This window comes from Erithacus rubecula (genome assembly GCF_903797595.1).
Source record: "Erithacus rubecula genome assembly, chromosome: 13".
Lineage (NCBI taxonomy): Eukaryota > Metazoa > Chordata > Aves > Passeriformes > Muscicapidae > Erithacus > Erithacus rubecula.
Window position 1 is genome coordinate 20,299,496 of NC_136665.1, and position 13,917 is coordinate 20,313,412.

Consider the following 13,917-nt stretch of genomic DNA (forward strand, 5'->3'; position numbering starts at 1 on the left):
TTTTTAATTATCATTATTAGGGGTGTGTTTCTTCCAAGGCAAATTCAATAAAGATTTACAATTAATGCACTCGGTCTTTCATTGTGACTTGCTAATTATAGGGCTAGATTTTATATTCTGATCAAGGTGTAGGTAATAAAATGGCATTCCTGAATGCTGGCTCATTTGAAGCTTCATTGGAAAACTCTGCTTGTAATTGCAAAGCAATCGTTTAATATAAAAGTTTAAAATACAGCAAATAGCAACACACATAACAGAAAAATGTATACATATCTCTAGCACCCATTCAAATGTAACTTCTACAAAGCTAACAATGTTAAATATGTCAAAATTCATTAAGTTACAAGGATTCACTTATATTGTGACAAATGTGAAAGTAATTTTGTATATGTCAAGTAATGATTATTTGCAACAATGCATAATCAAAATTGAGACATCCCCGTGGAAATTGCATTTTTGCTAGTTTCTCCTATAGCTTGTCTTTATTATATGGAAGTATTGCACTTGATTAAGACTACGAACCATTTCTACCAAACGTAGCTTATGGATGGTTTCTCAGTTCTTTTCAGTGTTTCCTCTTATTTTTTTTTTTCTATTCAGCAAGAAGCATAAGAAGCATAACCATATGCTCATAACATGCTGTTCTCTCAGCGCTTCATGATGACAGAAACCCTGCAGATGAGATACTTCGTTCATGACAGTAGCTTTCCTAGACACAAACCACAAGTGTTTGGTGTAGAATGACTCTGACAGATTTGCTGTTGCTGGTGTTATCACCAAGGCTTTTTGTACGTTTGACCTTCACAAAACAGCCTTAAACTGAGACTATCTGATCAAATCCAGCTGAAGCACAGAGACCATACACAGCCACGCCAGGCTTCTCAAGAGTGTCAACTCCCAGGAGGCAAAATCAGCTTCCTAGCAAAAGCCCCGAGCAACAATTTGTAAGACAATCACAACAAAACCTCCCAAGCAAACCAACACAAGAGGTGAAACTTAAAAATTAGGAAGAGGCACCTGGAGCGCCAGGATATTATTTTCAGTGTAATAGGGTGGCAGCCAGCTCAATATACGTTGTCCAAAACACAGCGTAAAATCATTAATCTTTCCCTAAGCTGTCGCGAAACGTCAAAAGCAAGTCATAAATTCCACTTGAGAGGTTCTAAGGGTTTTGGCCCTACTGATAAGACATGGCAAAAGGCCGAATTCAAACTTATTGACATTTGTTCCTTTGTATTAATGAAACGAGGTTCTTTACGCTGTGAGCTCGACTCGGCTACAGCGAGCGGCCTCCAGCAGGCAGGCGAGAGGCGCGGAGCGGGCCCCACCGGCAGCCTCCAGTCCATCATGAGGCCGGGGCGGGGCTCCGGCCCTCACCGCGCCCGAGCAGCGGCGCCGCGGCCCCATTGGCTGCGCCACGGGCGGGTCCCGCCCTCATTGGCCGCACCGCGCCCCGGCCGCCGCTGAAGACATTAGGCAGCTCCCGCCCCGCGCCCCGCCGAGCCACGCCCCCGGCCCGCCCAAAGGCCCCACCAATGACCTCACGACAGGCGCAGCGCTCTACCGCAGAGCGCCCATTGGCCGAGCCACCCGCTTGTAATGGCGGCGGGGCCGCCCCTCGAGCGGAGGGAGAGCCCCCCGGGGATTCACGGGGCACAAGATGGCGGCGCTGGCCGCCCGCCAGAGCCCAGGCGGTGCTGTTTCTGCCGCCGCCATTAGGCCCCTTCCCCTCCCCTCCGGTATAGCCTTCTGTCCGCCTAGAGGAGGCCCAGGCATAGCAATGAAGAAGCGGCCGGTAAGATGGCGGCGGTCTCAGCCCCGTATGCAAAGTACCCGCCGCCCCCTCCCCTCCGCCCTCCCGGTGGCAAAGGTAAAAGGGTCGGGTTCAAGCCGCCGCCTCCGCCCGCTCAGACTCCATCTTCTGTCTCTCCGTATGTCCCGCGCTCGTCATCCCCGCGACCATCGCCCTACGCCCCTCGGACAGCAGACTTTGCTCACCGCGACCGGACCAGCTCCGACCTCAGTCGGCCCACGCTGCAGCCAGTGGCTCCGGCACGGCACTGCCCCGCCGATCGACCCAGCACGCCACAATGGTCGTTTTCTCTCTCTCTCCCTCCTTTTCTCTCTCTCTCTCCAGGAGCGGCAGACCAGGCCAGACCGCGGCCGGTGCTCGCTTACCAGCCCAATACCGTGCAATCCCCCTCCCCTAAACCCACCGTCACCCCACCCCTCCCCTCGCGGGGGTGTCCAGAGTGAGGCCCGCTGCCGCCTCCCCGCGCCCCCTCCCTCGTCCTGGCCCCTACGAAACAAACCCACCGGGCCGCTTCAATTTTAAAAAATGTTTTTTACCTCAGGAACGGGCGCCAAAGGTGCAGTGGCGGTGACCCGGCCGGGCCCGGGCAGGCCGGTGCCCAGCAGCGGCCCTCCCTCCCCCCGCGGGGGCGGCTAGGGGCTGTGGGGCCCGCGGAGGGGAGGGGGCCGGGGCTGTGTTGGGGTCGGGGGTGTTTTGTTGTGTGTGCCGCGCCCTGTGACAGGTCAGAGTTCGTGACCCCCCCGCCGCCGCCCGGGAGCGCGTCCCCGCTTCCTCTCGCAGCGCCCGCCCGGCCGCGGCCCCTCCATCCCCCGCGGGGCGGGGCCGGCGGCGGGGCGGGGCCCCCGGCTACCTGGGCCCCGCGAGCCCCGCGCGCGCCGGCCGAGCCCGGCCTCTGCCCCAGCGGGGGGAAGGCGCGCTCACCGCCCTCGCCCCTCTCGCTCGCCAAGCCAAAGGAGCCGGAAGCCCGAGCTCGTGGATTGGTGGTGGCTGTCCAGCGCGCCGACGGTATTGATGTTCCAGGTGTACCTTGGTTCCCGCTGAAGATGCAGTCAAAGGTGGGCTCATAGTTGAGCACAAACGCCACTGCCAGACTGGCGAATTTTTATTTGATTTTGTAAAGTCAATGGCATTGATTAGGGCTCTTATAGTAAAGCTGGCTGTAAGTGAGGAACGTTGTGCCTCCAAGTACACAATGGCAGGCATGAGACAGGTTTACGTGCAGCTGATGTCGTTCAAGAGTTTAACACCTTTCAGTGCTTGTCTTGTCATAGGTTATCAGATGTTCACCCCTCGTCACAAGTATTTCTTGACCTACTCTTATCGGAATGTTCTTAATGCTTCTAGTAGGTTTCCCTTTCGTCTAATAATTTTTACAGAAGCTAATTTAAGGAGTAGTGAAACTAAAAGAGGTGGTAACACCTGAAAGAATGTATTGAAGAGATAGCGATTGAATGCAACAATCACATAAACAAGAGGTGCTGTTGACTGAATAGTTACAGTGTCAATATGCCGATTTTATTTTTGTTGGAATTTTTTTGGAGGGTTGTTTGTAGTTTTTTCTTAGACCTGTTTCTTTGGGGTAAGGGTATGAGAAATGTACTAGAGCTATGAATTACAGCCTTGCCTATACAGAACAGAAATTAATAAAGTATGTGATGTATGTGTTTTCAATGCATAAATAAAGGAAAATGTTTCAAAAATGTCTTGGAGGTTCATCACTGTAATGTTAAATTCATAAAGAATTTTCAAATTCTTAAAATAGAGATATTTACTTACCTTTAGAAGCAGAATTTTCTTTTAACTTCATAAAATATACTATAAAAGTGTGACCAAATGAAAGGAAAAATGGAAAACGCTAAAGCCAAATGTGAATGGTTGCTTTCCCCCCTTAGTGTTTTCTGATTTGAGGAAAGGTTTAGAAGGCAAGAGAGTTTGTCTCCTCCTCTTCCTTGTTTCTGTCACCAAGAGAAATCTTTGAAGCAGTTTTACTCTGAGCTTTGGTGGAGAGCAATCATCCTTGCTGTCCAGCTCCACCACACACACTGAGGTTGAGGAAAGCCACATTACAATTGTGACAAATTTCACTGTGGTTTTTGCAACAACTTCAATGAAGTGTAGAACTACAGTGCATACCCTGAACTTATTTAATAAGCAAGATCGTATTAAATAATGCTGAAATTTGCTAAATTTATATGCACAGACATATACAGGAGCTTTAGTAAAAGCTGCTTTTTGGCCTTAGCTATGACTGGGAGAAATTAATAGAAGATGGGGGAGGTGAAAACATCAAAGAAAACTGAGATTACAAGTCTGGCAGCAAAGAAAATAATTCTATCTATCTACCATACTGTGATGAGCTGCCGATGGATTGCAGCCACACGATAACCCAGTCACTCACTTTTCCCTCTTCCTCCATAGCAGGATGGGGAGAAAATTGCATGGAAAAGCTCACAGGTCAAGACAGAGAGATGACTTAAAAATTACTGTCACGGGCAAAACAGACTAGGGGAAAACTTACCTAACTGCAGGCTAAAATGGATGTGGATGGTGAGAAAGCCAAAAAATTAAAATACCTCTTCCTCTAGCCACTGCTTTCTGCCAAGTGTAGTTTCACTCCCTGTCCTATCCTGCTCTTGGGGGACTCCAGCTGGCACACATCAGCTCCTGCTTGTCTTTCAGCTCCTCGCGGACGGTTCCTGTCCTCAGCCCGCAGGTCCCACGGGAGCGCGAGCAGGACCGGGGCCGGGCAGGGACCGGGGCCGGGACCGCTCTCCCCCCGGGCAGGAACCGGGACCGGGACCGCTCTCCCCCGGGCAGGAACCGGGACCGGGACCGCTCTCCCCCCGGGCAGGAACCGGGACCGGGACCGCTCTCCCCCAGGCAGGAACCGGGACCGGGACCGCTCTCCCCCGGGCAGACACCGGGGCCGGGGCCGCTCTCCTCCCGGGCAGGAACCGGGGCCGGGGCCGCTCTCCCCCCGGGCAGGAACCGGGGCCGGGACCGCTCTCCCCCCGGGCAGGAACCGGGACCGGGACCGCTCTCCCCCAGGCAGGAACCGGGACCGGGACCGCTCTCCCCCGGGCAGACAACGGGGCCGGGGCCGCTCTCCCCCAGGCAGACACCGGGGCCGCTCTCCCCCCAGGCAGGAACCGGGACCGGGGCCGCTCTCCCCCGGGCAGACACCGGGGCCGGGGCCGCTCTCCTCCCGGGCAGGAACCGGGGCCGGGGCCGCTCTCCCCCCGGGCAGGAACCGGGGCCGCTCTCCCCCCAGGCAGGAACCGGGACCGGGGCCGCTCTCCCCCGGGCAGACACCGGGGCCGGGGCCGCTCTCCTCCCGGGCAGGAACCGGGGCCGGGGCCGCTCTCCTCCCGGGCAGGAACCGGGGCCGCTCTCCTCCCGGGCAGGAACCGGGACCGGGACCGCTCTCCCCCAGGCAGGAACCGGGACCGGGGCCGCTCTCCCCCGGGCAGACACCGGGGCCGGGGCCGCTCTCCTCCCGGGCAGGAACCGGGACCGGGGCCGCTCTCCCCCGGGCAGACACCGGGGCCGGGGCCGCTCTCCTCCCGGGCAGGAACCGGGACCGGGACCGCTCTCCCCCAGGCAGGAACCGGGACCGGGGCCGCTCTCCCCCGGGCAGACACCGGGGCCGGGGCCGCTCTCCTCCCGGGCAGGAACCGGGACCGGGGCCGCTCTCCCCCGGGCAGACACCGGGGCCGGGGCCGCTCTCCTCCCGGGCAGGAACCGGGATCGGGGCCGCTCTCCCCCCGGGCAGGAACCGGGACCGGGGCCGCTCTCCTCCCGGGCAGGAACCGGGGCCGGGGCCGCTCTCCTCCCGGGCAGGAACCGGGGCCGCTCTCCTCCCGGGCAGGAACCGGGACCGGGACCGCTCTCCCCCAGGCAGGAACCGGGACCGGGGCCGCTCTCCCCCGGGCAGACACCGGGGCCAGGGCCGCTCTCCTCCCGGGCAGGAACGGGACCGGGGCCGCTCTCCCCCGGGCAGACACCGGGGCCGGGGCCGCTCTCCCCCCGGGCAGGAACCGGGACCGGGGCCGCTCTCCCCCGGGCAGACACCGGGGCCGGGGCCGCTCTCCTCCCGGGCAGGAACCGGGACCGGGGCCGCTCTCCCCCCGGGCAGGAACCGGGACCGGGGCCGCTCTCCTCCCGGGCAGGAACCGGGACCGGGGCCGCTCTCCTCCCGGGCAGGAACCGGGTGGCCCGAGGGCGCCTCTCCTCGGGCCGCAGCTCCTGCTCGGAAAAACCGAATACTCGCAGCCTTAGCTGAGAAAGGATTTTAGTGGGATCACTTTTAAACGCACCTACTGATAATAGTAAATTTTAGCTCCTCCCACTGTGGGATAGCTGCCTCGAAAGAAAAAAAGAGCTATGAAGCTGCCGTGCAAAAAGAGAAGGGAGGAGACTGTGTGGAAATTATTCCCTGCCCACGGGCACAGACGGAATTCCCTACAGAAGAGAACCAAGAAGTGCTTACTTAGAGGGAGGGAAGGAGGCTCTAAGTGTGGAAGGAGAAAGCCTCTAAAATGAATGTGTGGGCTGCAAGAGGCCAAAGCTCTCTCTGGCCGTGGTGGTGGCATCAAAAGTACACAATGGACTCAGGGCATACCGAGTAGTATAAAATACAAATATGATTTGAGGTGATTCATGGTTTTGAATGCTTGGGATAGACGGTATTGTACACCTCAGTTGTTTGGGTTTTTTTAAAGTTCTCGTTTCAGTTTCTTAAAATTTTCTGGGAACTTTCAAGGTAAATTGTCAGAGCCAATACCTAGTATGGAAGAAATCAACAATTACAAGTGACTGACAAGGTTTTAACAGAACTGGTCTTGCTAATGCCACAATCAATTTCAATCTCTCTTTTACCTGTTAGTAGATGATTTTCAAAGTATGAGTCTTTATGCCTTTCATTTGGGTTTGTACATGGCTGGGCAGTGCTGAGGGAAAGCAGTGACCTCTATCAAGGGTGGTGGAGAGGGCCCTCATTTCTCCATGTTTAGCTCTTCGTAAAAGGTTAAGTTTGCTGCCTGCTTTAGGTTTTGTTGATGGCAGAAAAATATCACTACATAAAATCATTAAGGTTGGGAAAGACCTTCAAGATCATCAAGTTCTGCCTTTGACCTCATACCACAATGCTCTGGAGTCCAGAAACTTTCTTGTCAAAACTTGATGAAAAGTGCTACCCAGGCTGAAGAATCACACTGCTTTTAATACACAGAAGTTTGTATGTTATGTTCCCAAGGTACTTGTGGAGTTAGACAGTAGTTTCCCCCTTAGTATTTAAAGGAATGCCTTTTTTCCTCACTGAATATTGGCTCTTTCACCTTCAAAAGAAGTGATATTAAGTAAACATTGTTACAGCCAACATAGTTTTTACTACTTTTGTATCAAAGTAGCATGCAAACAGGAAAAAGGAATGCTAGGTTGGTGTTCATAACTGTGTGGTAAAAGTAGCAATCATCTCAGAAGGGTAGCAGTGCCAGGTCTTGACCAGCAGAGCTTGTGTAAGCCTATAGCATCTTGTCACATTGTTCTTCTCCATCTCTGAATGACTTGCACTTTGATTTATAAGAAAAATCTAAAAACTGTTTAAAACCCAGATTTTAACTAGGCATATCCCATAAAATACGTCTAAATATTATTTGCAGATAATAACTAATAACCTTAATAGTTTTTAATAATTCAATTAATAAACAGAAAAACTCTGAAACAACAAATGAGAGCAGCTTGATTCCCAGGCTCAAATTCGGTTAACAGTAGGACTGAAATTGTGAGGACATTTTCATTTTTTTTGCTCTTTATGCTGCATTGAGACTATTTGTAACTGAAGATGAGGTAAAGTAGGTGGGCTTTACAGAAGATAAACACAGTGTAGCTGAAACACGTCATCATACCAATTAGGTCTAAATCCTGTTTCTACCAGAAGGCCTCCAGTACCATCTTCTAATTTGATGCTCTTCCTTAGTTTGTCAGAGAACTGTTTAATAGGCAAGTGTCTGTTAACAGTAACTGGAACTGCAAAGCTGGAATTAAAGAAGGTAATAATGGTGTAAAGGAAAAGCCTGTAGAACTGCAGTTATGTTTTGCTCTTTTATTTTTCTACATTACTTAAAGCAATGTTTAATAGCACTGTATCTTATTTTTTACAACAAAATATTCTCATATTCATTTCCTACTTCTAACTGAAAGCTTCATACCACAATCACTAAATGTCAGCACCTAAATCTTCACGGTATTGTCATTCTGTAGTGCAGTTTTGTACTGTTTCAGACCATGGTTAGAGATGTTGCTCTGTATTCAGTGTTGTCTTATTTTTTGTGTCAGTGCAAAATGCTTTCAAGAGGGGATAAACATTTACAGTATATTGGTAGCAAGGCCATGGCTCTTACAAGAAACAAAGAGTTAACCTTGCTGTTCATCCATTAACTAAATAATACAAAAGGTTTTTCTCTCATTCTTTGTTTCTGTTTGCACATGATAATATATGCTTAATGAAAAGTTCAGACTCAGATGTATCCAAACCCACCCCCCCCCCCCTCAAGAATGACATTTTCATTTAGTGGTCAATGTGTATTTGTTTCTTTAAGCTTGTTTTTGCAGGTGATAAACTGCTCTACCTCACCATTTGAATATATATTAGAGACCTTTAAAAATATGGACAATTCTAAAAAAAAAATTTAGGGTGAAAAATTCAGGTATCCATTAAGATTCTTGAAGAAAGGGAAAAATGAAACTAATAAAAATTTTCACCAATATAATTTAATGCAAGTAAATTCTTGAGCATGTTATTTTAATACAAAGATATATTTTAGTCATAGATGTTGTTCTATTCCTCAGTTAAATATTATGACTGAGGACAAAACCACTGTATTGCAATGATGAGAACATCACTTCTCAATCTTCTTCATAAAAACCCCCACCCAAAACACTAACCCCCCCCAACCCCTGCCCCTCCCCCCTCCAAAAAAAACCAAACCAAAACAAAAAAAACCCACCCCACAAGCTCCAGAAATCTCTATCTTCAGCTGGTGAAAAGCACCACAGCATCTTGGAAGTCATACAGACAGAGGTGGCTGCTGAAAACCCAGCCCTGGAGGTGCAGTGCAGGGCAGCAGTCTGACAGGACAGGAGAGCCCACAGGAGCTCCAAAGGACTCCAGCAGAGCAGGTTCAGACAAGAGCATATTCCAAACGCTGTGCTGGTTTAAATATGGTGCGGATTAAACCTTTGATGGCATTTTTCATAACAAGAATAGCAGAAACAACAGGAATTTTGAAAATAGAGATAAAGTATTTAAATAGAAGATAAAAATCTTAACACTACTAGGTAGACGTGTTAAATAAAAACTGTCTGTCGGTTTATAATAAATTAAAAATAACCTTTGGGTTTGAGACTGAACTATTTAGAGAGAAGTGATGTAATTCAGTGTCTGGATCTGTAGAGCTACTGGAGTGCATTTCAAAGTACTGCAGTGATATGAAACTAAATCTTTAACATAAATTATATAGTGATTTGTGTAAAATTATAAATTGATAGTAAGTTACTATGTTGGATCATAATCAGTGAAGTGTTGGTAGACCAGGTAAATTGAAGGTGTTGTTTGTTCATTTTCCATGGAAGCAATTTAGCATATGTAGGGCATAATTTCATGCTGGCACCTGTTAATGGATGAGTAATAAATCAGGCCACAGAACTCCTTAAAACATGAAGAAAATGAAGCTGTAGTTCAATAAAAATGATAAAGTGCTTTAAATGATCATTTGTTTACTGCATTGTTTCTCGTGTCACAGTGGACATCAAAACCAACCCAATGAAATACCACAGTGCTCTGGAGTAAGTAAAACTGGGTGTGTTACTTACTGTAGCCAATATTTCCATGTATTTTCTGGTCTTGATGTTAGACTTAGTTTACTGTGGGATCAGAAGCGAAGCTTATAGTACAGGCTGAACTTGCACAGACATAAAGATCACTATAAATAGTCTCTTCTCTTGAAATTTTCATTTGCAACAATGTGGATGTAAGAAGAATGAAGAAAAAGAGCGAGCTGGAAACAGTTCAGATCCAGTGTGTGTGGCCAGTGGGCCTGGGCCTGAAATACACTGTTTAGTTTTGTAAGTTAGAAGAGGTTTGCTGGAAATGTATAGAAATCTGAGAATTCATTCCAAGTTCATTGCATGAAAGCTGCTATAATATGGATGCTTCTTCCATGGCTTCAATCCACCTAAAAAAGTAGAGGAAAGAAAAAAGGTACCTTTTTTTTTTTTTTTTTTTCATTTTAAGAAAAATAAGGATTTTAAGAACATAAAGCCTGAAGAACATTTCCATCCCATTTCTATTTTCCATCTCAGCTCTAATGAGGAACAATCATTCTCAACAATACTTTAATACATGAAAGCAGGGAGCTGAGTACTGAGATTTTTGCTTTCTAGCACAATTTTGACCAGTGTTTTATGGTAAAATCTCAAAGATAGTACAAGTGCTTTCTTAGAATAGGAAAGATGAATCTGATGAAGTATGAGTTAAAGCAACAAAACCTCCTATAAACATGCATTTCTTTTTCTGGGTGTCTTGGGGTGCTGGATTTTTATTACAAATTTTGTGACTACCTTATTGTGTGAAAGCAGTAACATTAGAATGGGAAATCCAAAAAATTACTTGTTGATGCGAAAACTAAGAAATGGATAAATTTAACATATAAATTAGAAGTTTCTCTACAGTAATCACCTAATCACTTCTAGCTATGACTATTGAGGTGCAGTTTCTTCTTTACCTACAGAAGGGAGCAAATTCTCCTTCCTGAAGGAACTGGAAAGCACCAGGTAGATTTTTAATCTAAGTCAGACCAGTCACATGCAAATCAAGGCTTAATCAAATTCTGAAAGCTGTTTGTTTGATCTGTTACAAAGACATTCTGAAGTGAAGGAGGGGAAAATCCCCTAGCTAATCCTACTAGCTAATGTGGAAGTCTGCCCCCGTACCTGTGTGCTGAATTGTTATCCTCTGCTCGGAAACTGTAAAACAGTGTCTGCTTGTGGTAGAGATGAAAAACCGTATCCATGCTTCCTTCCTCCTTTTCTGGGGCAATGGTGAAACCCAACAAAGGCAAACTTTCTGTAGCAACTTTGTCCTTAAAGCAAAGAAGAAGTGAACCAAAATTTAGAGAGAAGGCTGGTAACAGTTTGAGGGGTCTTTCTGAAAAGCAAATGATACAACCTCTCTGTGACAGTTCTGCAAAAGCAGTAGTGTGTATGTTCTGCTGGACACATGGCTTTAACCCAAACAGGAGTAGTGCCTGTGTACTGCACGTTTTATCTGGTCTGAATCTTGAACACCATCTCCCAAAGTCCAGTTCTTCATGATCATCCACATGGCCATGAAGGTCCAACTAGCTGTTACTTTGATGTCTGTCTTTGGCATTGTGGTCCAGAAAGCAAACTTGAGATTACTGAGAGTACAGCAGCAGTTCTGAAAGCCTGAGACTCACTTCCAATTACGTTCCTTTCAATAATTTTTATTTGCTGGCTGCAAGTAGTAGTCGTTTTGGTACCTTGTCCTTCTTTTCACAGTACTAGTGACTTTTTTAGAAATCTGTTTTTTCTCAAGCAGCACACATGCTTTCCAAAATGCTGCTTGGAAATTTCCAAGTTAGTAATGCAATTAATCATTAATTTTGCTTGGCAGACACAGCTTTGTAGAAGTTAAAGAAAACCATAAGCCTTAATGAAATTGTAGTTTAGTTGTTACAGGTAGCTGCAGTTTTGGTCACTGTGTTTAGGTAGATTATATGGGTATATTGCCTTTGCCTCTGTTTTTAGAAGGTGAATTGCAGACTAGGAATGCAAATTGTTGCTTTTTCCCTATCACTGAACCAGAAATAATCACTTTTAAGGTTGAGATAAGGTAATTGTGTTGGATACAAAATTTGATGCTAATGTCTGAACTGCTGGCCAAACCATGAACCCTTTTATAGTTCAATCTCCTCATCTGTTTAAAGGGGATAACATTTCTTCATGTAACCATCACAGGGGTGATGTTGATGCAAGTTTAAATATTTGATGTTTGCAAAGTATTCTAAAGGCTTAAAGTACCAAGCGTTGCTTTGACAGGTTTTTGCATTCTATATCCTTTATTTGAGCAAAATGAATTTTTATGTATTTGGCTTATGAAATCTATCCATTATAACCAAACTTCATATCACACTTCAAGTTTATCTGTATTACAGCTATTATAAAAAAAGAAAAGGGATAAAATGCATAAAAATTATCTAGTTGATACCCAGCCTCCTCGACTGCAAGGAAGAGCTTACAGACCAACACAGCAAGCATTGTTCTCACTTCTGCAGACTGCCTCCTATCTTTCCCTGCTGGTGCTAGTTGGACAAGCATGTCCTGTTTATACTTGCCAAACTACTAGGTTCTCCTTTCCACCAGAAATGGATCATAGTAATCTCTATCCACAAAAATATGTGGCAGTTACTAAGTCCACCAGAGAAATCTTGAAAGAATCTTGAAGTCTTTAAGTATAAATATGTATGTTAAGGTTCCCAGTGGTTGATAATTTATAACAGTATGAATAAGTAAGAAATCAAAGATTGAAGGGTAGTGTGTGAGGGCTGCCAAGGTCCAGCTAGGACTGTGGCTGAGTCAGTCTGTTAGGACCAGGTCTCAGAAGCAGTTTTAAGTTTAAAGTTTTAAGAACTTTATACCTTTCCCGTTTACTGGTCTCCTGCCTGTAGGGAGTAAAGAAGGAGTCTCAGATAGAAAACTATTTCAAGTCAGATTGCACAGTACCTCATTTGCTATGTAGGTATAGAGGACTTTGCCTTTGATAACAAACCAGCGTTTCTTCCAGTGTCTTTTTCCTCCCTTACATCTGCTGAGGTAACCACTGATGGTAGCTCCCTCTCCTGAGGCTGCCACCTGGAGCAGGATGGGAGAAATCAGAATTTGGAACAGTTAAAGGCTTTTCCCCTCCCAGTTATGCATGTTTGCATCACACCAACCACTAAGTGAAACCATAAAATATTGATATAGAAAAAATATATGCATGGTATTATGGTTCTTTTAAACTGAATATTTAAACTTAATTCTCAGTAACTCTGATGGAAAATACGCAGTTGAGTTATTATTAAGGCCAGTAAGTTTACAGTTGTGTTCTGAAAAGCTAACTTGTCCCTTTTTCAACATCTGGTATTTTTTGGTGCTTTTTGTATTTTAAAAGTATGTGCTTCCAGAAGTGAATTACAGTCTTGTGGCTGAACACTTTTGAGATGTGGGTATATTTAGGACCTTGCTGTGTTTTTATATAAATTTATGTTAATAACTTTGATAATGACTTGGTTCTCACAGAAAGATTTTGAGGTCTAATGTTTAATGTTCTTAAAAACCCAAGTTTTGAGTAGATGAAACTATACACATGCATACATAAAATGCAGTGTATATCATTAGTTGCAGCAGTAAACTGTATTTGATTTGGAAACAAAGGGCAGAGATTCAAAAACAGCTTTTGTAACATTGATACAAAAGAGGACTGAGAATTAATATAGCAGTGTTTTGCAGCAGAACAGAAATGCTCCTGGAGTATTGCTGTTGTGAGATAGTTCATGGTAATAAAGATGTCCTGCTTCCCTATGGATAGAAAGGCAATGGTTTTTTCCTCATGGAGCTGAAATTCTGTCTGCTAGCACTTTTAGCACTCAATTCGTATTGTTTGTATTACATGCTTCTGTCTTTGGCACAGTTTCATGAACAAATCTCAAGAAATTCCAGTGTCTCAACTCTACAATGAGTTCAGCAAGATGTTTGCACCCTATAAATGTCTGCAGGAAATGGGAGTACCTTACTGTACTCAAGTTCAGTGGGCAGTTCAGCTACCTAGAATAAATTATCAACATAACTGGCTCCTTGTTCCTGGAAAGAAAACTAATATAATTGGAGAAATCCTGGCCCCATTGAAGTCAGTGGTAATTTTGTTTGCATTGGTGAAATCATGATTTTACCCATTTGATTTGAAATAGTTTTGTTTGAGCTGGAGGGAAAGTACCTGGCAAAGCATGTATGGTCTTGAATTGACTGCCAAGGACTATTCACTA

At 46.2% G+C, this 13,917-nt stretch overlaps 2 protein-coding genes across 6 annotated transcripts in view; both read right to left on the bottom strand.

Annotated features, from left to right (window-relative positions):
• NR2C2 (nuclear receptor subfamily 2 group C member 2) overlaps positions 1 to 2,678 on the bottom strand; it is a 30,753-nt gene extending 28,075 nt beyond the window's left edge. For 3 of the 5 annotated variants that reach the window (XM_079316978.1, XM_079316976.1, XM_079316980.1), the window contains exon 1: positions 2,350 to 2,678. The gene's annotated coding sequence lies outside the window, so the exon portion shown is untranslated. Of the gene's footprint in view, positions 1 to 1,998; positions 2,119 to 2,349 lie in introns of those variants that run through there. The other 2 variants (XM_079316977.1, XM_079316979.1) reach the window with 2 other exon arrangements.
• A 6,365-nt stretch (positions 2,679 to 9,043) lies between these two features.
• The window catches only part of FGD5 (FYVE, RhoGEF and PH domain containing 5), a 71,614-nt gene continuing 66,740 nt past the window's right edge, over positions 9,044 to 13,917 (bottom strand). Inside the window, exons 19-21 of the mRNA XM_079316995.1 lie at positions 12,617 to 12,745; positions 10,805 to 10,953; positions 9,044 to 10,047 (exon numbers count right to left, since the gene is read on the bottom strand). Coding sequence (XP_079173121.1) covers positions 10,011 to 10,047; positions 10,805 to 10,953; positions 12,617 to 12,745 — 315 coding nt within the window. The 3' untranslated portion in view covers positions 9,044 to 10,010. The remainder of the gene's footprint in view (positions 10,048 to 10,804; positions 10,954 to 12,616; positions 12,746 to 13,917) is intronic.